We start from the raw sequence: 25769 nt of genomic DNA, 5'->3' as shown, positions 1-25769 counted from the left end.
TACAAAATTAAAAAAAAAAATAAATAAATAAAATAAAATAAAAAATCGACCAATACAAAAAAAAAAAAAAAAATTTTTTTTAAAATAAGCATCGTACTCTTGTTTCGCTTTTATGGCATACTTGTGCTTTGTTTTCTTTAAAAAAAAAAAAAAAAAAAAAGAAGAGAGGTGGCTCTCAAAATTATCAAAAACACTTTACCATCCCGGTTATTATTTAACAGAAGTCCATATTTACAGATTTATATACATATGTGATTGAATTTGAAAATTAGATTCATAAAGATTTATAATTTAAATACAACCTTTGTTTGTCTGCGTTCATAAATCAACAATCCAGTATTCTACATATTTATTCATCAGCAATGCTTCAAGCAAACTACCTTTCCTTTTAAAAATATATTTATGGAAATAAAATAACTAATAATAATTAAACATTTTTGAAAACAAAAATTATGATACTTGTTTCATTATATTTTGTCAAAAAATTTTTTTTTTTCATGAAATTTTTATTTATATCAATATATATCAATATATATATATATATATATATATATATATATGGCAAAGAGAAGTAATCCACTTTTTAGAAGAGCGGAAAAAATAAAATTCAAAACATAAGGTTAGAAAGAACTACAACATGGCAAGTAAGAAAAAAAATGTTCATTCTAATGTCATGTTTTGAATTTTATTTTCTTCGTGCTTCTAAAAAGTTGATTACCTCTTTTTGCTACGCATTTGCACAGAAACGAGCACTTCTCCACTGGACTGGACAATACACACTTAACATCTTCGACAAACAAACTGTGCCAAACTACAACATGGAAAGTATTTAAAAAAAAAAAAAAATGTATTGTTTTTAAAAATATTCCTGATGAAGGCTTTGTTATAAGCTGAAAATATGAAACTTTAAATGAATATTTGTTTATTTTAAAAAAACAATCTGCACATGGTATTCCTTTCTAACCTCATGTTTTGAATATATATATATATATATATATATATACACACACACACATATATACACACACACACATATATATATATATATATATATATACACACACACACATATATATACACACACACACATATATATATATATATACACACACACACATATATATATATATATATATATATATATATATATATACACATACATATGTTTGAAAGCGTTGGTAAATAGGAAATCAAATAGAACGCGTATATAAAATACATTTTGAAGCCATCCAACGCAGAAAATAATAAACAATTTAAAAAAAACAATGTTTATCGATATATTTCGGCAAAGAAACTCACCCTTCTCAAGATTAGTTTTTTTTTTTTTTCTTCATGATGGTATTTTAGGCGGGACATGTCCGTTTAGTTGTTGTTAATGTTTTTTTTGTGTTTTATAGTCCAGGAATGTACATATAAAAAAACAAACAAACAAACAAACAAACCGTTGACCATCAACTAAACGGACGTGGTCCCGCCTAAAAGTACCATCATGAGGCGTGAGAAGTAAAAAACAAAAAAAAACAAACGAATTTTGACGAGGGTGTTTCTTTGCCGAAATATATCGATAAACATTTTTAAATTGTTTGTTATTTTTTGCATTGGATGACTTCAAAACGTATACATGTTCAATTTGAGATTGTATATATCTATAGCTATATATATATATTATATATATATACACACACACACTAGCAAGTCATCTGGTGTTGCCTGGTTACGTGATATTTTAATTTATGCACATTTCGTATTTATAATTATAGAGCCAATTCTCTGTGGATTATTATATTGTACCCAGTACATAGTGGCGACTTAAAAAGTTTAAAAAACAAACAAACTATGACCTAGGTGCCATCAGTTAGAAACAAAACCAAAATATTTAGCATTCCAGTCTTATTCATTAATGTCTAAGCTAACAACAAATGGATCTCAAAACTCTAAAAATTACTTGACATTAACGTATAAATGTATATTTGCGTATGTGTAGAGAAGTACTTTAAGTCGACTTATGCCTGCCAAGTGTCAATTTTTGTTTTCAATTTTGACCCCTTAGCAGTTAATTTTACCAGCTAAAACCCCAATAAAATTTGTTTGATAGAAGTTAGGATTAAAACATGTTAGCACATAGAAACGTATATATAAAACCTTGTCGGCGTGTGTGAAAAATATTTCTATCAAACTCCTCTCACAAATATTTGATCTACAGAGTTGAAATTTGATTTATAGGATATTTAGACATGTAGCACACTTTTCGTTTGATTTTCAACCACCAAAAATTGCCAAGGGTCAAAATTGAAAACAAAACAGTTGACCTTGGATGGAGTAGTCGACTAAACCTGTTTACATGCACAAATATACATTCATAGGTTAAACAACGTTATTTTTTTAAAACTATTTATGTGCGTATGGGCATAGCTCAGAGGCTAAGGTATGAGGCTGGAGAGGTGTATGTTTTGATTTCGATTCTAGGTGATGGCACTCAAGTAATACTTTTTTTTTTTTTTTTACTTTTCATCTCACTACTATATATTAGGTACAATATATTAATTGAGAGAGAATTGGTTCTATAATAATAAATATGTAATCCACATGAATTAAAATATCATATTTAAATATATTTTACGGTTGGGCAATGCTGGGCAACCTGCTAGTAAACATATATATATAAAATAAAAAAGGTAAGGAGTAAAGTTACAAAGGAAGTTTATTACATCAGGTCAATAAGGAATATAGAAAAAAGGAAATAGGGGGGGGGAAAGCTTCTTTAGACCATGGCATTTCGAAGCTAAATGCTTTTCATCTATAGCCTAACGAGGTTTCTTTCCTATTTCCTTTCTCTATTAATGTAATAAATTTCCCTTGTAACTTTACTCATTTTTTTTTATTCTATAATTCTCTTCTCTTAACTGGGTAGAGTTTTTATATTCTGATAAGTTTGTCTTATTGAAAATTTTTTTTTTACAGGTTAACATTGATATAAACATGTGGTTTTTATCGAGATATTTTCTTCAAAAACAAAATATGAAATAAATCATGGATTATTAAAAAATAAAGAGGATTAAATTTTTCTGTCGAATGTTCATATGTAACAAGAAGAAACTGAAAATTAATTTATGAATTAAAAGATTAAAAAAGAAAAGATAATTACAGTGTAAATTAAAAAAATGTAAAAAAAAGTTTTAAAAAATGCAAAAAAAAAGGGGAAAAAAAAATGTCAAAGTGTAAAAAAAATGTAAAAAAAAGGTAAAAAATTTTTTTTTAAATTTAAAAAAAATGTAAAAAAAAGGGTAAAAATAAAATAAAAAACATGTAAAAAAAATATTAAAAACATGTAACAAAGAAAAAAAATATATAAAATAAATACAAATCATCACGTCAATCATTGCGATTCCGTTGCTAAGGTGGGCAGATTCTTTGCACACATGGCGATTTGTAAACAGTTGCCCCTTTCACCAACGTGTTGACAACAATGACCGTGAGAATAAGAGAGAGAGCGTCACACGGATTCAGCAATGGAACGTGGGAGACATCTGGAAAAATACCAAATTACAACAAAATTAAAAAGTGTAATCTTAAGACAATAGATATATATATATAAATAGAGAGAGAGAGAAGAAAAAGGAACAAACCAAGTTATATGTCCATCAATGTTTCGTCTTTATTGTAAGACTTCTTCTGGATGAATGTATTGAAGAAAACAAAATACAAGTACAATATTTGAAAATACATTTGTTGTGAATAGTATGACTTTGTTCTATTTGAAAACAAAAAAAAAAATATTTGAAATTATTCTGTACTTTAGGTAATTGCGCTAAATCCGGGGTTAATTGCGGCAACTAAAAACAACAAAAAAAGTGCTCTTTATATACGTGGTTTCACATTTCTATTTTTAGTGTTACTGAAATAAATAAAAGTTTCACATTTCTATTTTTAGTGTTACTAAAATAAATATAGGTTTCACATTTCTATTTTTAGTGTTACTGAAATAAATATAGAGTTCACATTTCTATTTTTAGTGTTACTGAAATAAATAAAAGTTTCACATTTCTATTTTTAGTGTTACTAAAATAAATAAAGGTTTCACATTTCTATTTTTAGTGTTACTGAAATAAATATAGGTTTCACATTTCTATTTTTAGTGTTACTGAAATAAATAAAAGTTTCACATTTCTATTTTTAGTGTTACTGAAATAAATATAGGTTTCACATTTCTATTTTTAGTGTTACTGAAATAAATATAGGTTTCACATTTCTATTTTTAGTGTTACTGAAATAAAAAGTTTCACATTTCTATTTTTAGTGTTACTGAAATAAATATAGGTTTCACATTTCTATTTTTAGTGTTACTAAAATAAATATAGGTTTCACATTTCTATTTTTAGTGTTACTGAAATAAAAAGTTTCACATTTCTATTTTTAGTATTACTGAAATAAATATAGGTTTCACATTTCTATTTTTAGTGTTACTGAAAAAAAAGTCAGCTAGTTAGCATTTAATTTCAGATTTGATACTTTTGGAGTCTTATGGTTTCAATTAAAAATTTAATATTTCAAAATCTTTAGAAGTTTATAGACGAGTTTTCTTTTCTAAAATTATGCATTCATCGAATGTACTTGATGGATAAATGCTCATTTCAGAAGAAATCTTACATTTATACAAAAAAAAAAAAAAATCACCTTGCAGCAAATTGTGATAAGAAATTGTACTTACCATAGTTTATTTATCATTCAGACAATAATTTAAGTATTAATAATTTAAAAACTGACAAAAAAATATACAAAAAGAAAATACTATTGTTTTTACAGCGTGGGTGAATCAAGAACGATAAAAAATACATTACGAAAAAAATGTTTATATTTTAAAATGTTACGTCTGTAAAATATAAACTTTTTTTTTCAGATTTTTAAAAATTGTTTTAACTTTTTTTTTATTAATTAAAATTTTATTTCATTTTTTAATATTTTCACCTGCATTATTTAGATTGTCCAGTATTAATCTTATCTTGGTTGTAATTTTTGGAACGTTTTGGCCAATATGTAACCTCATATCTTTTTCAGATAGATTTTTTTCAAACTTGAGAATTTTTTATATTTATTTACTGCGGACTATTATCTTTCTTAGATGTTGTTTCACGACGTTTCGGCCAACTATTCCTCTGGCCTTCGTCAGGTGGTAACTGCGATGGGATAGGAACTTCGAATCTCCTAACTGCATTCTCAGTTTTTTGCCGAACGAAAAAGAAATTAATATATATATTTTTAGAAGGTTTTGTAATCAATTAATTTTTATGTCTAAATAATATTTACGATTAATTAAATAATTTCATTTTAAAAAGTATTTATAAATAGAATTTTACTAAGGACTTATAGTTTAGCAATATTGAACCGCATCAACCATGTGTGAATTGAACACAGTCAACCAAAAAAAAATTCAAAAGAAAATGCGGGTTTGTATTACTGTACACATAGATTCAAAAAAGTTGTCAAAAAACAAATATATAACAAATAAATGTTATCAAAGGCAAAGTTATTTTTCTACCTAACTGGATATCTTTTTCGGGTTTTTATTCAATGTAACATGTTTATTCAGCTCGAAAAGCATACAGTGTTTACCGATGTATTGGAAAATTCAAAATGGCGCCCGACACTCTCTTTAACACGGTAAGTTCAGGAAAAGATGTTATAAATAATAAACTATACAAAATACTGCTAGAAACTCGCTCAATATATGTTACCGTGACATATTTTGACATATATTCGGTGTTTTTTTTATAGTATTTTGTCTAGTTTATTATTTATAACACCTTTTCCCGAACTTGCCATGTTAAAGAGAGTGTCGGGCGCCATTTTGAATTTTCCAATACATCGGTAAACACTGCATGTTTTTCGAGCTGAATAAACATGTTACATTGAATAAAAACAAAATAAATTACCCAGTTTGGTAGAAACGTAACTTATCTTGCCTTTGATAATATTTGTTTGTTATATATTTGTTTTTTGACAACTTTTTCGAATCTATGTGTACAGTAATACAAACCCGAAAATACATATTTGCATTTCATTATGTAAACTTTTATACATTGGTTTCAAAAATTAAATCCTATAAGTTTTTTTTGTTAACTACCGGTTGGTACAATTTACCACCCTATCCTTTTATATTTTTTCTTTTTGTCTTTTTTAGCGGATTATTTTGAATTAATTATCCAAATAAGTGACTAGCTTTAAAACAAAATTTAATAGTAAATTATTTGTTTACAGATAAACTGAATTTTCTAATATGGCCCAAAGTCCAAAAAAAAGTCTTTTTGAAGATGATGAGCTGAAAGCCATTTGCAAAGTCTGTCAAATTAAAATATCGCGAGGAATAAAACCATCTAACATGACCACAACCAACATGTTAAAACATTTAACTATGAAGCATCCAAATAAATTGGAGGAGCAAAATAAAAAAGAAAAGGAACAAAAAATTACCAACTAGTCACTCAGAGCAGTTTTATTAGTGAGGGTCGAAATCGCAGTGTCTTTTTTTTTTTTTTTTTTGCCTACGTCACCATCTAGGTGTCACCATTTTTTTTTAACCCTCCTTAAATTCAAAGAGTAAATACAATATATACAACTAAAAAAATAATTTTTAAAAATGCTGATTCCATTCATGAAAAATTCTTTTAACTAGAAATTAAAACTTAGGTAAAGATAGCTGACTGACAGCAACAGGAGCACTGGTTAACTACTGAACCACGTGGAAAGGTGTGGGGGGGGGAGGAAAAAAAAAGGAAATTAAATGATGATAATAAATTATGATAACCGTCTTTGAAAGGCACTAAACTCCTAAAATTTACTTCTTTAAAATTTTAGGCGGCACTCCCCGGCGATTTTAAAGCACTCTCTCAAAAAAAAAAAAAAAAAAAAAAAAAAAAAAAAAAAAAAAAAAAAGATTTCATTTTTAAGTTTGAGAAAGATATATTTATTATAACCAAATTCCTGTATGAAGACTGGATCTACTTTATTGGACGTTAATTTGTGAGATAAGTAATTTTTCAATGTTTAATATGTTTTTAAAGTTTCAATTATCAATTAAATTTTTTTAATTGCATTTATTTTTCAATTTATTTAAAAAAAACAGGGTTTTAAATGTATTTTTCAAGGTAACAAGCTTCAAAAGAAGTCTAATAAAAAAAAATCACTTAATTTTTAATTTTGACAACCCTGAGAATTTAATTATTAAAAAAATATTGAAATGTGACATTTTTTTATTTAACATTTCTATTAGTTCAATTAATTTTCTTTCAATAATTCATTTCACACAACAAACTTCACCATTTTTTGTTTGTTTATTTTTTTATCTTTTTCTGTAATTTTGGTAATTATGTTTGCTCAATTTTATCTAGTATTTCATTTGTTTTTTATAGTGGTATCATTTTTATATGTGTTCCTTTGATATACCCTATTTCAAAATTAGTTTGGCTAAACTTATTCTTCACGTTAGAAACAACGTGTAAAAGCAATGAAAAAGTAAGAAAAAATAATAGGTGTTAACTACTCCTTGTGAATTATGGAGGTCTGAAGAACTGCCGTCACAAATACAACTATCAATAGCTAAACAAAAAATCGTTTTTGAAATTCCTTTAATTGTAACTTTTCGCTATACCTACCTTTTGGTATAAAACACAAAAACTTTCGATTAATGGTATTTTTCATATATGGTCGTTAACTTTGGAAAGGTTATTTTGTATCTACGGCGCCATGTCACGTGGTATATTGTTTTTTTTTTCATTACGCACGTTCATTTATAAATTATTAAATCAAATATTTATGTTTTTTATATTTAATTAGTATATATTTTCTTTCTCTTCCGCTATATTTTTTTTATTTAATTCATTAAATCTGTTAATTATGAGGACCAAAATAATGAATCGTGTGTATTTATTCTCTAATTTTCTTGTTTTTGTTCTGTTATATAAATTCTATTTTATTTGTTTTTTTCTCTGAAGGATAAATTCTATTTTCTTTGAGTTTTTTTTTCTGTATTCCAATTAAGTAAAATAAATTTCTCTAAAATAAATTTTGCTAATTTTTCCGTTTAGTTTACTATATAATAATTTTATTTAAACCAAAACACGACGGTGTAGACATAAAATATCTCTTCCAAAGTTAGGGAACATATTTGGGAACTACCGACCATAAGTATAAAACTACCTGGTATATTTCAAAACAATAAATTCCCTAGGAATCGGAATCGTACTTGGTATCGGAATCGTTAATCAATATTTTCCTGGAATCGGAATCGTATAAAAATTAGGAATCGTCCCAACACTAGTTTTAACTTTGCTGCTGTAGTCTGTATCAAAAATTCAAAGAATTTTTTTATTTTTTACACTTAAAATAAATGTATTGTATTTTTTAAACGTTTTCTTCACATCATGAAAAGTTCGATCTATCATGCTTTAAGTGTCTCCAAAACTGCCTCTCACCACTTATTGATCTTGAAAAATCGTTCTAAAAGGGATATTCAAGCGGACCATATATGTCTGCCTTAATAACAGAGTATATCTGCTTCTATTGCACATTCTTTTGTTACTCAATGATAATAATTTAGGGGAGGTAACTTTGCTCTAGCCCAAGAAAGATAACTGATAATTCTAAGTCAACATTGGAATTAAAAATCTTTTTCATAACTTAAATTTGCTTCTCTGAGGTTTGCTTTAAATCCATATTAAAGGTATCTTTATCCGAAAACACCACCAAAAAGAGCCATTATAGAGGTAAAATTGCCCCCAAATCATTCATCTGTTCATTTGTTCGCACTTTTCTCAATAATCACGCCTTGGATTTTTAAAAAATTTTGCACAAGCATTAGTCATGGTGAAAGTAAATTTTTCACTCGTAGAGAGGAACCCTGCATCCTTGATTTGGTAATCCAGGAACATCTGTTATCATGCCATCTTCTTAGCGGTTTGCATCTTTTTCTGCATTCTTCCACCATTCCTTCGAGACATACCATGCTCACACCAAAGGTTAATCATTTTGTGTACAGCCCTAACATTTTCATTTAACTACAGAGTATACAGCCGTTTCATCTTTACTTAAAGATAATTATATTATTTTGAAAGTTCATAGAGCACTATCAGTTGTACATGTGTTAATAATCTCAGTTTTCATCCGAGAAATGTGGTTTGAAGTGAGAACTCCATGTTTTTGCAGAAAGTAATCCATCGAAGACTAATGGTAAAAAATAAGGTTCCTTGTTTAGAATTCCACCTATATTAAAAAACAAAAATAAAGTCTGCATGATGTACATAGCCATGACAAAACAAAAATACCATATTCCAAAAATCATGTAAATTGATCAAGTAGTTTTATTTTTATAAAGAAAACCATTTTTAAGTGATTAATGGGAATGTGTAGGTATTACAATAAAATTCTCACAAGTTTGAATTGTCAAATTATCTCCATTTGAGATTTCTTTTCCAGAAATGGCGGGCGAGATAGTCATTACTTCAATACTCATGAAATTTGATTTTCTTGTTTAAAAATAAAACTGCTGTATAAAATTATGTGATTTTTGGAATATATATTTTTTTGCTACGTGTACATAAGATTTTTTCTTTATTTTTGTTTTTTAAGGGGGAATTCTGGACAAGAATTGCTGTTCTGTACAAGTTCTGGATTTTATAATCTTGCAGGTAAAGAGCAAAAAATCCTTCTCGTGTTGACACGAAAAAATAATGCACTGGAATGTTAAAAGATTCAATTTTTATGGAGCAATTCTGGTTTCTGATTGGTTGATAGCAGAACATGGTTCAATTTGATTGGTCAGTTTCTATCAGCAGCTTTTATAAACAAAATCTCCCATCATGTCAAAAATATTGCAACACTAATTAAAAAAGAACAAAATTACAGAAAAATCTTTGTTGTACGTACTTGTCACAGAAGAAAAGGTCAAATTCCAAAAATCACGTAAATTGATAAAGTTTTCTTGTTTTTATATAGAAAATCATTTTTTTTTTTTTTTTTGTTACAAGTTTTAGCAATTCATAGTATACTGTAGACATTACAAAGTGGATTTTAAAATCTCGGTAGTGGTAATTTAGTTGTCTCCCTTTATGGCAGATCCAAACAATTTTTCGCTCCCTCATAAAATTTGATTTTCTTAGTTTAAAAAAAAAATAAATAAAATAACTATGATTTTTGGAATATAACATTTTTGTTCCATGACGGGCATGTACATCATTTTTTTTTTTTTTTTTAAATTAGGTTTAATTCTGGATAAAAACCGAAAATACAAGGGAGATAAGCCTGGTTATGAAATTCATGCTATTATTGAAATGCAATTTCTTTTTGCTCGGATCCTTTAGTGTCAATCCCACGAATACGTAGAAATCACAAAATCTATCATTCATTTGTAAATTACGAAAGTCTTCAGTTTTATTTAACATTTAATAAAATTTCTCTTTTGACAACAATTGTAACGAAGCCACAAACATGTAACAGCAGCGGCCTCTTGCATATGCAAATGACCAAGCCCTGGTGCAAGGTGACGCCATAGCGGAGAAAGGTGTGAAACGGCACTAACCCTATTCAGGTTTAAGTGGCTTTCTCCGAAAGGAGGAAGTTCCATGGGAGTATGAAATTCACAAGCAGTCCCTAGCCGCACGTATTCGTTTGTCCACCCAGCTTAAACGAAGAAGTCTACAGTAGCACCACAATTCAAAAGTAATTTTCCTCTTTTCAACTTTCTTCAAGACCCAACATTCTGTTCCGTATGTTGCTATTGAGAATACCAAAGCTTGCAGGAATCGTTTCTTTGGGCGTTGTGAAATGGATCTGTTTTTCTGGATATTGGTTAGTGCAATCATTGGTGTATTTGCCATTTTTCACATATTTTTTTTTTAACTTTCAATTTAAAGGTTTGTCTGCATTTTATCTGAAACTATCCATACTCCTGTCTAATAACAATTGAAATGGTTACATCTTTTGATGACAATTTGTTCGGTTGATAATTTTGTGTAAAAACTTGTCAATAGGATAATGAAGTCGCCACCAGAAAAGAAAAAACAATCATAAAAACCTAAAATAAGGAATTAGCAACAATAAGAGTATAATATAACTAAAAAAAACTAAGACCAATAAACAACCACCAAGTTAAAAGAATACTAACGCCTTCCTTCCCACTGTGACAGCTTAACCACACGAAATTGTACTTCCTCCTCTCCCCTTCCTTCACCACACCTTCTTCGAAAACCCGTACTACTAACATTCACAAAGCATACATCCCACCTTCCCCCAGAACGTATACCACATGCTAATATCTTATAAAAACTAATGCAATTGACTCCCCTTTCAATATGGATTCTTTTTTGGTCTGATGAGGTGTTAGTCTTGAATTGGGATTCCACTGAAACATGTATGCACATATGTAACCAATAATGTTTGTATAATAAACTACATATATATATATATATATATCTCTCTTGTGCAAGTCAGCTGAAGGTGCTGTTTTAATTCCCGTCCGAATGCGTAAACATGTGTCTCATTTAAGTTTTCGGTCAGGCGGTTGGTGTCTCTCTCTCTCTCTTCAAGTTTGAAAACAATCCCTATGCACCAAACATATGCCATTGTTTCTCTTCCCATAAAACATTTTTTTTTTTATATCATTTTGTTTATTACATTTTGTTAGGTACAACCTAAAAATAATTACGTTATTTCCCTTTGACCAAAGAAGAGAGAGTTATTGGCCTTGGGAAAAGGGGATCTGTCATGAATATCTCTCACTTCAGACTTTAATCATCACACATCCAACAACTGCTACCTTACCATTTAATCTGTAAGTTATTGAATAAATGTGTACAAAGTCAAAATCTGTACGAGGTCAATTAAAATTTTAGTGTGTGTGTGTGTGTGTGTGTGAATATGTGTGTGTGTGGTAGTCTTGCTTCTCTCCCTCCCACTTTCCTACATGCATTTCCTACACTAGAACTATTTTGAGATATGATTTAAAAATTTTTTTTTTTGATACATCGTCACTCATGGAAGGAATTCGATTCATATCTCAAAATATTACAGTATTTGTATTGAAAAAATAGCTTGCAATTTGATGGAGTAATATGAGGTTTGAGATATGCTAGTTATGATGTGGTAATATGATGCCAGATGGGCTAGTTATGATGTGGTAACAGAACGCGAGACGTGCTAGCTATGATGTAGGAACACGGCGCGAGACGTGCTAGCTATAATGTAGGAACACGGCGCGAGACGTGCTAGCTATAATGTAGGAACACGGCGCGAGACGTGCTAGCTATAATGTAGGAACACGGCACGAGACGTGCTAGCTATGATGTAGGAACACGACCCGAGATGCACTAGTTATGTAAACAATTGTCACTAGAAATTTAAATGTGGCAAATAAATTAGTCAAATCTTTCTCTTTGGCTTTTGTCCGTGTAACGAATGGACGTGTTTTTGGGCACTTCTCCTTCCCACCACATGTTTATAATGGATAATTCTTGGCAAAAGTAGAAAAAAAAAATTTTGTTGTTATTCTACAACTTTAGATATGAACGGCAAAACAAGAACATTGCCGCTGTTATTATGATAAGGGAGACAGATGGCTGCTTGTAAAAACAAGATAAAGAGAGTGACAGATCAACTCGACTGCAGTGGTCACGATGACTACAACGAAGACGAAACGTGTCAACACAACAGTTGTTACGAGACATGTCGGACATCTGTTGGGAGATGAAAAAGACGTAGATGTCGTACATCGAAAATGAGGCATTAGAACATCCCAGGAAAAAAAAAAAGAGCAAATCTTTCAAGGTTTATGCGCAAAGAAACTTTGCGGTTTATTTAACAAATTGTAAAAGAACAGGGTTATCGATGTTTAAAAAATAGTTTTAAGCAACTTTACAAAAATATTCATTGTTTATTATTGTTAAAACTCACAAACTTAAACGGTATTTAATAAGATCATATTTATAAACAGCAGGTTTGTAATGTTGAAATAAGTAATAAGATATGTCGAACAAATGCATTTTGTTTGTGTCTGGAACAATGGGATTAGTATGTTACAAATTATTCAAGATTTCTTTTTTTTTTTGCTGTTACTTTTAATTTGAGAAGGATTAAACTAAGAAATTTTATGGCTGCATTCCCATACATCCTCTCTGTGCTTATATTCAAAAATACAAATATGTTATCTGTTTTATGTAAACGAGGGGCATTCCAAAAGTAATGCCTACTTTTTAAATTTTTATTCTTCCCGAATGGATCAGAGGGGATTGCAAATTGCATTGTTATGATGACTGAACTTATGCATTCATAACCTGAAAGTTTCTCTTTCTGTTTCAGATATTCACAATGTAAGATTCTAAGAAAGCAACCCTTGTCATAGATGTGGATCACTGAACTGAGAATGGTGGTGACTATGTAGAAAAATTAATTTTGGAGTGCAAAAGATTGCTCGTTTTAAATGGTGACCATTCCTGTCTTTGTAGCTCTTCAACTTTTTGAGGTAAAAAAAAAAAATAAATAAAAAAAATAGACAGCTTTACTTTTGGAACTATCCTCGTATGTATTATGGCTATTTTTTTTTATATATGTGCGTGTAGTTGAGTTTTTTATATGTGCGTGTAGTTGAGTTTTTTATATGTGCGTGTAGTTGAGTTTTTTATATGTGCGTGTAGTTGAGTTTAGTGTAAGTTTGTGAAATGATTATCAACAGTTTCAAAACGTTTTTGTTGAGTTTTTTCTCAGCAAACATCTGATCAACGCAATCTCCAATCATGACAAAAAAAAAAAAAACACAATGCATGTTGATTAACCCAGATGATCGTTTTACATTGAATAAATGATATTGCACTTGGAAAGTAAATTAGTATCAGTATTTTAGTAAAAGTTTTTTTTTTTTTTTTTTTTTTAGAATATTGCACGAAATTAAAACATTTCCAATAGTAGAAAATAGAACAATTTTCTTTTAAAATTTCCAAATCTCAATTCGAAAAGTGAGGAGTCGGAATTGAAAGGTAGGGAGAGTCGAGAATCGAAATTGAAAGGCGGGGGAGTCGAGAGTCGGAATTGGGGGGGGGGAGTCGAGAGTCGGAATGGGGGGGGGAGTCGAGAGTCGGAATTGGGGGGGGGAGTCGAGAGACGGAATTGGGGGGGGGAGTCGAGAGACGGAATTGGGGGGGGAGTCGAGAGACGGAATTGGGGGGAGTCGAGAGACGGAATTGGGGGGAGTTGAGAGACGGAATTGGGGGGAGTCGAGAGACGGAATTGTAGAGTTGAGAGTCAGAATTGAAAGGGAGGAGTTGAAAATTGGAGTCAAAAGTCAACAAATTCTGCAGAGTTGGATTTTTTAAAATTCATTCAATTTATAAAGTGCTACTTCCTCACTTCTAGAAAGTTGAAGTCCAGAGTAATTTTTCTAAAAGTCGAATTTTGGATCAGAAAGATTTTTTTCTGTCGATTCCTCTCATCTGAAACGGTATCAGAGGTGAGAGTCAGCAGTTTTTGCAGAAGTCTGAAGTCAGAAATTGGAGATCCAGTTTTTTGTTTTTTTTCTTTAAAAACTAATACCTCACTTCTGAAGTGAGAATTCAGAGTAAGGAGTCAGTAATTTCTGCAGGAATTGTGTTTTTTTTTTAAAAACTCACTATGGTGTCAGAAATTTGATATCTATTCAGCATCATATCTCCAAGTTGGGAGGGGGAGGTCATAGTTTAGAGTGAAGTAGGTAATTTTTTTTTTTTTTTTTTAACCGACTCCCCACCTCTGATCAAGATCACTGTCATAAAAGTGTATCATCAGCAGGTGTTTTCTCATTAAGAAAAAAAAAGCATGCCATTGAAATGAAGGCATAACTCTTGACCTTCAGTGAATTTAAAATAAGCACTAATAGGAATGTACATTAATTACAGCAAAATTTATACAAATTTCAGTGCTTGTTTACATTAGTGATTTTCAAAGTTAACAGATTTCAGTTGAAAACAATACATACTTACGTATCATGGCAAAATAGGTACAAATTTAAAAGTTACTAAAAACTGATCCAGTAGCTCATGTGCTAGATGTATTTTTAACAAAAAAAAAAAAAAAAAAAAAAATCATTCACAATCACGCTTTGGCATTTTTTAAAATGGCAGACCCTTGAAGTCAAGGGAGATAAGTCTCAAAAAAAGATCCAGAAACTGATGTTCTAAGAAAAAAAAAATTATTAAATCAAGTCACAATTACATTCTCATATAGCGTGTTTAAAGTCAGTGAACATTTAATGGTTATCTTCTTTGTTTGTCATACTGAATTGGTCACACAACTCTTCCACATTAAAACATACTATAAAAAAAATTGTATGATTCGATAAAATTTTATTTTATTTTTCTCAATAACTATGCCTTGGAATTTTTTTTTTTAATTTTGCACAAACATTAAACATGATATGAGTAAAAAAGTAACAGAAGGGATTTTCTAGGAAAACTCCGGTTGCCCCCCCCCCTCCCCCAGGGGTGCCTTTTGGGTTAAAATGGTTGCAATTTACACTTTTGTGCTTATTAAAAAAATAAAAAAATTGATGCCTAGGATTTTTATAAAACTTTCTGAAAAGTTGCAACTAACTGATTTCTTTATAACTTTGTCTATACTTTGCGATAACTCTTGGTGTGCCCCAGGGGCTCTTTTAGGGCTAATAAAAACACTTAATTTTTGGGACTATTTTACCATATTTGTCCAAAATTTTCTGTGTATGTTTATTTATTAGGAGTTTTGCATGGTACTGAACTCAAATTTAAATGTGTTAAGGACTTGGGGACTTTTGGGGCTAAATAGGGGGGGGGGTCAAATGATGGACTTTAGTCATTTCTTTTTTTGCATGGTGCAGAACTCAAACTTACATATGTTAAGGCCTAAAACTGCACCGTTTGTTCATTTTCACCAGGATTTGATATCCTCTGGGGACTTTTGGGGCTAAATAAGAAATGGAAGGGCAAATGCTGAACTTAGTCATTTTTTTTTTTATGCCTCGTTCACTGTTCACTCACAGGGGAACATGCATGCTTCACTTGTTATTTTTCTACTTTATCAATTTTCATAATTTTTGGAATTTATACTAATTTCACCATGACACATAAGTATGTAATAATGTTTTCACCTGAAATGTGTTGGTTTAAAAAAAAAAAAAAAAAAAAATCACTATTATAAACAAGCCCCGTTTTGTTTTGTGGAAAAAGAGCTCTAGGCTTAGATGCAATAAACAGGATGGCTTAATCAACGACGTAAAAATATACACATATCCAAATCCCCTACATTAGATTAGCACCTGCAAAAAAAAGGTGTAAATATGTGAACAAACTTGCTGTTTTTCCTGAGTTTTTGTCTTTAAATCCATTTTCATTTTTTTGTTAACATTCCAACCTTTTTTTTTTTTTTAATAACATATATATATATATTATATATATACATTTTTTGTATCACAAAAATATATATCCTATATTTAACAATCCAACACTGAGCAGTAATTTATCAACCATTTGAATAATAATAATAAAAACACAATGGAAGTATATTATTTGCTATACAAAGTATTTATATATAAATATATATAATAAATTAAAAAAGTAATATAAAGTTGCCCTGGGACTGACCTGTGGTTGTGTTACATGTGACAGACACAGATGAATGCCACGTCACATTACTGTGACACACAGAAGATACTCTATAAGCCGGCACGGAAGTGGCAAGTTCTTCACGTCATCCATCGAGACCAAGTGTAAAATCCTCCGTCGACACAAGTACTGCAAATTCAGGTGGACGACTGGCAACTTGTATGTAAACACTTGTCGCTTATATGGCAAATTCTTCATGACGGCAATACACGCTTCGCTGGGCGAGAAACGTGGGAAAACCTGCAGATTGATGACTTCCGAGAAGGGCCAATAGCAACCTTTGACGTCGATAGTCATTAGAACTTCTAGCTTTTTATAATCCAACACGCCGACGACATTGACTTTGTATTCCTTGGCGTGGACAGGTTGCACGCAGCGAACAGCCAGAAAATCTCCCGATTTACTTGATCGGATCTGTTGAATGCCAGCAGGAAGCGAGAGATTTTCCACGGATCGTATGGATTCTCCAGATTCGATATGCTGCACTTGAAGACACCGCCCCCAGCTGACGATAATGCAGTTATCCCCAGCCTGGGCGTTAAACGTCAAGACTTTGGCACGTAACGTTGGCGATACTGTACTGATGGTGATGTTGTTTGAAGGGTGGACACGCATCTTTCGGAGCAAGTAGTTGTCGGGCATTACAAGGACCCGTGTCGAATGATCGGGACGCAACAAGATGCGCTTCTTCTGCGGGGAGACGTAACACTCGTACCATCGGCGGAGGTAGTAAGCGATGCTGAAATCAGCTAGCGACAATTGTCGCTCAAGATCAAGCACATAGAAGATGGCAGTGAGGTCTTCCCGCGTCGGGTTCAGTTGGAGCACTGCAAGGCTCTCATGGTAGCCAATAATGCTTGCCTCTTTAAACATGACTGGCCACGGATCCCAACAACGGACTGTCATGTCAGTGTTGAACACAGCAAATGGGTTCAAGCCATCGATGACCACATCCTCTGAATTCTTAGTTGATATGACAGCCTCAAAGATGGAAGGCAGCCGCACACTGAAGTGTTGGCCATCAGTGTTGTCAGGCTTCACGAGGATGCCATAGCGACGGTGGGTATCCCGATTGCTGCAAAAGTCTGTTTTATCACTGAAGCCGTTGGCATTTTTAAGGCCCCGCACCCACTTAGTGTAGGAGCAGGACCAGACCAACTCACCACTGCTGGATTGGAAGAGGCGCTCAAAATACTCTCTGTTGCTCAGCTTCAGGTGTTTGAGTGAGAGACTGTGATGACTTTGACATGTTCCCATAATACCCTACAATCAAAGGACTGACCAATTAGAGATGATGGCACGCCAAATCGGATCCTTCCGAACAACAATCTGGGACAGAAATTAAACAATACAGTGAATGGCATGAAAAAAAAAAAAAAGCAAAAAGCAATTTATATTATTTGGATTCTTCAGACTACTGTTCCCATCTTGAGTAATATTTTTACAACGTTTTAGTTGATGTAACCTCCAATAGGTGCATCATGTCGAACTCTGGAATTTGTACAAATTTTCGAATGGAAACTCTTTATTTAATCCACGGGGATAACATATGCTCTTGTTCTGTCAGCTATGATAATTGGGTAGAAATCCTAAGTAATTTGCAATTGTATTTAGTTTTTTTTGTTTGAGTGTCGCACGAACTGGAAATTGAAACTTCAGCCTCTAGAAGAGTGTAACTTCTATAACTGAATTATACCAATTAAAAATTAGTCATGGCTGACGAAATGAGAGCATGCTACTGTGGATTAAATAAAGGGTGCTGCTCGAAATTCCATCCAGGTTCTGAGAGTTCGACAAGATTCACCTAAAGAAAGTCGGAGGTTGCATTGATTGAAATGTTGTGAAAATAACACTCAAGATGAGAACAGTAATCTGAAAAATCCAAATAATATGAATAATCAATCCTCATCACAAAAATTCAGAAACGTTAAAAAAAAAGAAAGAAAAAAAAGAAAGAAAAAAGCATGAAAAAAATACAATACAATTTTTTTTTTTTCAATAAACTTTTTATTTGTTCCTTCAGTTACAAATTATAAAAAAAAAAATATTTTTGGTTGAAAATTTATACAAACGTATTAAATTAAGAAAATCCTTCAAACATTGATTTTAAAAACATTTTATCAAAATATATTTAGGTAACAAACCTTCTTTTTGATATGTTTTATTCTTTCTTTTTGATATGTTTTATTCTATGTGACCGACAAGGAAATCTATACCCCCCCCCCAGTAGATTTTCATGCATCCTTAAGAATGTCAAGTTTTTCTTAGCATTGAAATAAAAGGTACTTATGCAGAATAAGAGCAGTGCTATAGTCTGAATTTTCTGGACAGTTTTTGGAAAACACCGGGAAGTGCTAAACAAAAGTTTTGTGATTTTTTTTTTTCTTTTGCACATGCTGGCCAATTTTTTCAATGAAACATTTGTTATTATGAAGATAATTCTATGAAAAATTATTGAACAATTTTCATGAAACTTAAAACAAAACAAAAAAAAAATTCAAATTAAGAAAAAAAATACTCCTTGTAAAAGAAGTTATAAATAAATGTTTATCTTTTTGAATAACAAAATTTGGCTAGGAACAAAGTGTAGTATCTGTTCTGATCCTACGCTTTACTGTTCTCGGTTAGTGGAGGAGAAACCCTTTGACAGAGACAATTTTTATTTTTGCTTCTATCCAGAGCACCCCTCTTTGTGGAGCTGGATTTTCCCAACATTAAAATCCAATCTTGTATCTAACTCTGCTCTCGTGGGGAGACACGTAAATAGGAACAAAAAAAATTTTGAATTATGATTTTTTTTTAGTCTTTTTTTTTTTATCAAATCAAATACACATTCAGTTTTTTTATGTATATTTTTGATGAAAAACATTTGTTATTACAAAGATAATTCAATGAAAAATTATTGAACAATTTTCATGAAACTTAAAAAAAAAAATTAAAATCAAGAAAAATGTTTATTTTTTGGAATAACAAAAATTTGAAATTTTTATGATTTTTTTCTTTATATATATATATATATATATATATTTTTTAAAATCAAGATAAATATTCATTTTTTTTTTAAATATAATAAACCAATGATAGTAAATAAAAGTTTTCTTAAATAACGTCTGCTGTTGTGATTTCACTGCCTCAATGTTTCAGCACCTTTTGATATTTTACATAAGCTGTCTGGAAAATTCTGATGATACCACTGTCCTTATTCTACATAAGTACAAATCAAGAAATTTCCATTTGATATTTCCATTTCTTCTAGTGCTATGTTATAAAGAAACCAAACTTAATTCTGAGGGATTTAATTTTGCAATTTTTTTTTTTTTTTTTAATAGGATTCTTTTCTAAGTTTGTTTTAGTATTTCTTCATCCTCAACATGAAATTCAATTTTCTCAATGAAACATTTGTTATTATGAAGATAATTCTATGAGAAATTATTGAACAATTTTCATGAAACTTAAAAAAAAATTTCTAGGAAAAAAAAAAAAAAAAAAAAAATTTCCAAACTTGTGTCTCATAATATCGGTATCTCGGACAAAACGTTTATTTTCACTATATCTAAAAACGGTCACTGATTTTAACAGATCTTTGCAAAACATAAAAAAAATGCTATCAAATAATTTGGCAGCTAAATTAGTTACTGTATTATGACTATTTTGAAGCTGGTTTGTGTGGCAAAGGTATTGAGAGGACATCTCCTTTGCATTTGCCAAAAGAAATCGCATGGCAACATTCATTGCATGCAAGTGTAGGCAGGTTCAATTGCGGCACAATTCGATACCAGCGACGTTGTGGAGTACAATGTGCATACACCCACATTTTTTATATATATATCGATTAAATATTACATGTGCTGTTGCACATACAGGGGGTATCCTTTGTCTCTCGAGACTGAACGGAGGTATTGAATATATAAAAGTCACTGCGTATGTGTGAAAGTTCCTTCCTCATAGGTTCCGAAACAGCTGAGCCTGTCTTTTGCAGATTTCACAAAAACGTAATTCATACGTCTGGCAGTGTTCTTATGTTTTGTACCGAAATTCATCTGATAAGTATTGAGTATGGAAAAACTACGATCTTAAAAATAGTCTTTCTTCTCTTCTAGACAAAAAAAATAATTTTTACAGGGGAATATTTTACATTACACTGGCCAAGGGAAATAATCTATAAATATAAATGCGAAAATGTGCGTATGTATGTGTGTATGTTCGCTTTTTGTGTATGTCTGAGAAAGGCCTTTTTCCGAGAAGCGATCGGTCGACTCACTTCTTAAAACTTTTTCTATCACGTCTAAATAATAATATCTACGAGTTAACGGGAGCCGCCTGCCTATTTAATTTGCTCGACTTTGAAAGAGATAAACATTCCAGATTTTTGATCGCCACATGTGCATTAAGCTTTTTCGTATAACAAAAGCAAAACTAATTTTGGCTGCATTTTTCCAGAAATGTCCGAAAGCAATCAGCTTTGATCAATGTGGAGTTTATATCAGACAATTGCTATTCAATTTGGACAATCCCCTTTTTATGGGGAGCTGGTTTTCCCCACAACATCTTTGGGAAACAAAAGAAAAAAATCTTGCCTCGCAGTAAATAAAATACTGCCCCGCAGTCAAAGTTTACCTCATTAAGTACGAGCACCTGCCAAGTTTTATTACTTAAATAAATTCAAACATGTTTCCGTTACTACTTCGTGGTGGCCCAGTGGTTAACGTTGCACGTTTTTTTTCACACTTTAATTTCCAACTTCGACTCAAGGGTTCGGGTTCGATCCTTCATACTTACCTACCAAAACTATTTTTTTATTTATTATTTTACCCCCCCCCCGACACAAACACCCGGGTGTTTTGATTTACCTAAAACCACACACACCTCCAAACATCCAGGCAACGCCGGGTACCCCCACTAGTCTCGAATATAAATCTCACCTGTCTGTTTAAATGTATATGTGTTTGTATGTCTGCCTAAAACTTTTGACAGAAGCAACAGATTTTCAAGAGATCAGTATCATTTTGAAGCTCGACCCTTCAGACAACAAATATCAGAAAATTGGTTAATAACATTAATTCCTTCACTCTACACTGGTCACTTTTCTACAAGAAGGGGTCGCTTTTCTCGCCGAGATTTTAGAAAGTCATCCCCTCTTTTCAATTGATTAGCCTTAATTTAAATCTTTACCACTTCTGGTTTGGCGATGGATGTAACAGCAAAGACGTCATGTTTTTTTTTTACATATTCTTTTCCTCCTTTGCAGTACAGGTTCAAGCCCGCCTACCTACTACCACTTTTTTTTTTTTTTTTTTGCTCAAAACACCTCCAAACACTCGGGCAACGTCGGGCACTTAGGCTAGTCTATTATATAGATCTCATCTGTTTGTGTGAATGTATATTCCGGTATCATTTTGAAGCTCGGTCTTTCGGACGACAAATATAAAAAAATTGGCCAAACATATTCACTCCTTCACCCTCAACTGAGCACTTTTGTACAAGGAGGAGGGGGGGGTCACCTTTTCGCTGACATTTTAGCAAGTTACCGTCTCTTTTTCGATTGACTATGCTTAATTTCAACGTTCTGAACTTCTGGTTGGGCGATGGAGACATTGGCTAAAATGTCACTTTTTTTTAACCATTTTTTTCTCCTTTGCATTAAGAGTTCAAGCCTGCCTGCCTACTACCACTTTTTTTTTTTTTTTTATTAACACCTATGTATACTGTTGTTTTGACCCTCCTCCCCACCCTCCAGGGGTTCCTTACTACACCACCTACACGCACCCGGGCACCCCCACTACTGTTGTTTTGAGCCTCCATCCATGTTCGTATGTCTGCTAAAAACTTTTGTCATTTGCATCATACAGACACGAACTTGGTATCATCAGAAAGAGTGATCTCTCAGACACATCGAAAAATTAAAAACTCAATTATTTTGTGTCGAAATCTTTTGTTTGAAGCGGGGGGGGGGGATAAAAACCTTGCTTGCCCCGTTGTCACAATACAAATCATTTTTATAAAATATACATATTTCATAAATATTTCAGAGATGTACCACTGCAATGAAACCATGCTATGTCTTAGAAATATACGGTATAAGATATAGTTTTGATATAAATAATATATATATGTCATCCACAGACAGACTGTTTCACAGCTCTTCAGTGTGGCTAAACCAGCACCCATCCAACCATCGAGTGGAATAATAGCTCTATCCATCAGGCCGCCGGAATAAGTGCCGTCGACAATATTTAACAGATCACCACTCTCATAGAGCTGGATTTGTGTATTTACAAAAAGCTTTGTATTATGTTACAGCAGTAGCAAGTGATATCAATTACAAAGAGTGCTCAACCTGGGAAAGGTGGCGGGGCTTATATAGTTACAGACAGGATCATTTTGCTGTATCACAGCCTTCCAGTGCAGCTAGACCAGCACCTATCCCAAGTCTGGAATCGAACTAACAACCGGAGTTGATAGTCAGCAGCTCTTTCCATCAGGCCACTGGGACAGGCACTGTCAGCAATGATGTCTTATAATGCTTTATACAAACATCAACAGACACTCCCACAGTGCTCGACTTGTTTATTTACACATAGCTTTGCATTTTGCTAAAGCATCCATCCATCCATCCAGCACGGCCATAGCCGAGATTGAACTCACTACACGAGTTTGTAAATCAGTGTAATTCAAAACTTGTCAGTAGCTGAATACTTGATGCTCCGCCAGGCCTATCAAAGGTATTTTTTTATCGTGACGCCATCACCAGACAGGGTGCCTACTACGAATTTACCCTCGAGAGAAGGATAGACCGCACCAGTTTCTAAACCTGGTATTTTACCTCTGGTACATACAGCACCTCGTCTTCCCAAAATGGTCACTCATCTGGTACTGGCCAGGCTCAACGTTGCTTAACTTCGGTGATCGTGCGAGAACCGGTGTGTCGACGTCAAGTGATATCAATTACCAAGAGTGCTCGACACGAGAAAGGGGTGGAGATGTATATAGTCATCCACAGAGACTGTTTTGCTCTATCACAGCTCTTCAGTGTGGATAGACCATCACCTATCCTAAGCCTGGGATCGAACCAATACCAATCGAGTTGATAGTCAGTAGCTCTTTCCATCAGGCTACTGAGACACACATATGAGAGATGAAGGATAGAACATATAATTCTTTAAAAAATGATTAGTGAAATAATCTAAAGCACTAGGACAAGTAGAAACATTAATGGGTAATGTCAGTAACCATATGAAAAAATGAAAAGCTACTGGAGAGGGGGGGGGAAACAATAATAATAGAGTTCCGTGTCGTCCTTATATAACAAAACCTGTTTAATTACAATAATAAAGGCTTTTTTTTTTTTTTTTTTTTTTTTATATATATCTGGATATTCAAGTTGGCAACAGGTGAAATTGATTAATCAAGGTTAAAAGTACTTTCTTTACAAAATTTTTTTAATTAAAAAGCAAATATTTTATTCATTTTTTATTTTTATTTTTTTTCCAGAATTAATAACCAAACTTTAATATAAAAGACATAGATATAAATAGTTGGAAATATTTTTCGCTTTTGAAGAAGGGGGAGGGGAAAAAAAAAAAAAAGAAAAAGAAAAAAAAAAGATGTTTCATAGAGGCAGAATTAATGACCTGCAATAAGAAATCAAGGAGATTATTTGTTTAAATTTTATACCTACATATACTTACGTATTCAATTTAGCAAATACTAATGGAGATTTCCTACCTATCTGAAGCCGAAACTATACTACCACTTCTATTATCAATCTTTTTTTTTTTTTTTTTTTTTTTAAATCTAATCTATTACTCACGGAGACTTTGTATCCGTCTATCTGGAGCCGAAACTATGCTACTACTTTAATTCATGTACTATTATACTATCTTTCAATGCTCAATCCAGGGAAGTAGTTTAGTATTTGTGCCGTTGTAATAAAATCATCCTCCCAGGCATTACCTTTTCCCTTGGAGGATAGTGTAGTATCTGTTCTTGTGTCATGAGATTCATCATACCCCATTCTGGCCACATAATTTTGTTAACCTGGGAGTAAGGTATAAATGATGAAGGAACATATACTACACTGCCTTCAGACATCAAGAAGGCCTGGGGGGGGGGATAGTCTCTTGACCCCAGAACACTGGACCTCCCCTGCACACACACACACTGAATTGAGCAGTGAAGCATAGCACACTTCATACAAGTAATAATATAGTTTTGGATTAAGAGAAACACCAAATCTCCATGAGTAATGCCTTGAATACTATTCATTTTACATGAGCATTTATGTCACTACACATTCATGAGCATGTTTCGGTCAGCCAGTTACAAGTAACTAGAGACCTCTTCAGGTGGTAGTGCTCACTTTTGTATAAGTAATATCGCCTGAAGAGGTTTCTCATTACTTGGTTAACCGAAACATGCTCATGAATGTGTAGTGACATTAATGTTTATGTAAAACAAATAAAATAGTATATCTTGCCCTACTTCGGTATTGAACACTCTTGCATTAACCTTATTAAAACTTTTAGTTGCTCCATCTCTGGAAAATATTAACCTGGAACTTATATAGATATATATGTATTTTAACATCTACAGACACTATTATTTCATCCTTTCGGGAATCATCAGTGCAGGGTGTCATGATTACCACCGGTCGGGAGATTCGAACCCGGCAATGAAACCATTTCCAACTCCATTACAAGGAACAAACCTACATGGCCAATGTTAACCGTGAGAAATGCAGTTGAAATTTAAACATTTATTTTTTAAATGTTAAGACAGTGATAGTGGTCTAATAATTATGACATCATGATCTGCGCGTGTAAGCTTAAGCGACCGACTTTTAACTTCAAATTAGAGTGCTCAACAATAAGAACAGAGTTCTTAAAGGGGTTGACATAATTATTACTACAATCATTTTTTAATATATACAGTCTTATCCTTTCGGGAATCATCAGTGCAGGGTGTCACGATTACCGCCGGTGTGTGTGTGTGCACATATCTCCCAAATCTACTTAAAGACAGGCTTAGTTCTCAGAAAAAGACCAAATCTATCCAGTATAAAGATGAGCGTGCAGAAGATAACACTTCAATGATATGGCCATTTTGAAAGAACTGATC

At 32.2% G+C, this 25769-nt stretch overlaps 1 protein-coding gene across 4 annotated transcripts in view; it reads right to left on the bottom strand.

Annotated features, from left to right (window-relative positions):
• Positions 1-2487: 2487 nt before the first annotated feature.
• LOC145259682 (uncharacterized) overlaps positions 2488-25769 on the bottom strand; it is a 94807-nt gene continuing 71525 nt past the window's right edge. The window contains exons 3-4 of one of the 4 annotated variants that reach the window (XM_080117348.1): positions 16632-17981; positions 2488-3527 (exon numbers count right to left, since the gene is read on the bottom strand). In XM_080117348.1, coding sequence (XP_079973474.1) covers positions 16674-17909 — 1236 coding nt within the window. In that variant the 5' untranslated portion in view covers positions 17910-17981 and the 3' untranslated portion in view covers positions 2488-3527; positions 16632-16673. Of the gene's footprint in view, positions 3528-16524; positions 17982-25769 lie in introns of those variants that run through there. The other 3 variants (XM_080117350.1, XM_080117346.1, XM_080117349.1) reach the window with 3 other exon arrangements.

Source organism: Euprymna scolopes, chromosome 35 (assembly GCF_053919585.1).
Source record: "Euprymna scolopes isolate OS-2025 chromosome 35, ASM5391958v1, whole genome shotgun sequence".
Taxonomy (NCBI): Eukaryota; Metazoa; Mollusca; class Cephalopoda; order Sepiida; family Sepiolidae; genus Euprymna; species Euprymna scolopes.
This window is presented reverse-complemented; position numbering and strand designations above follow the sequence as displayed.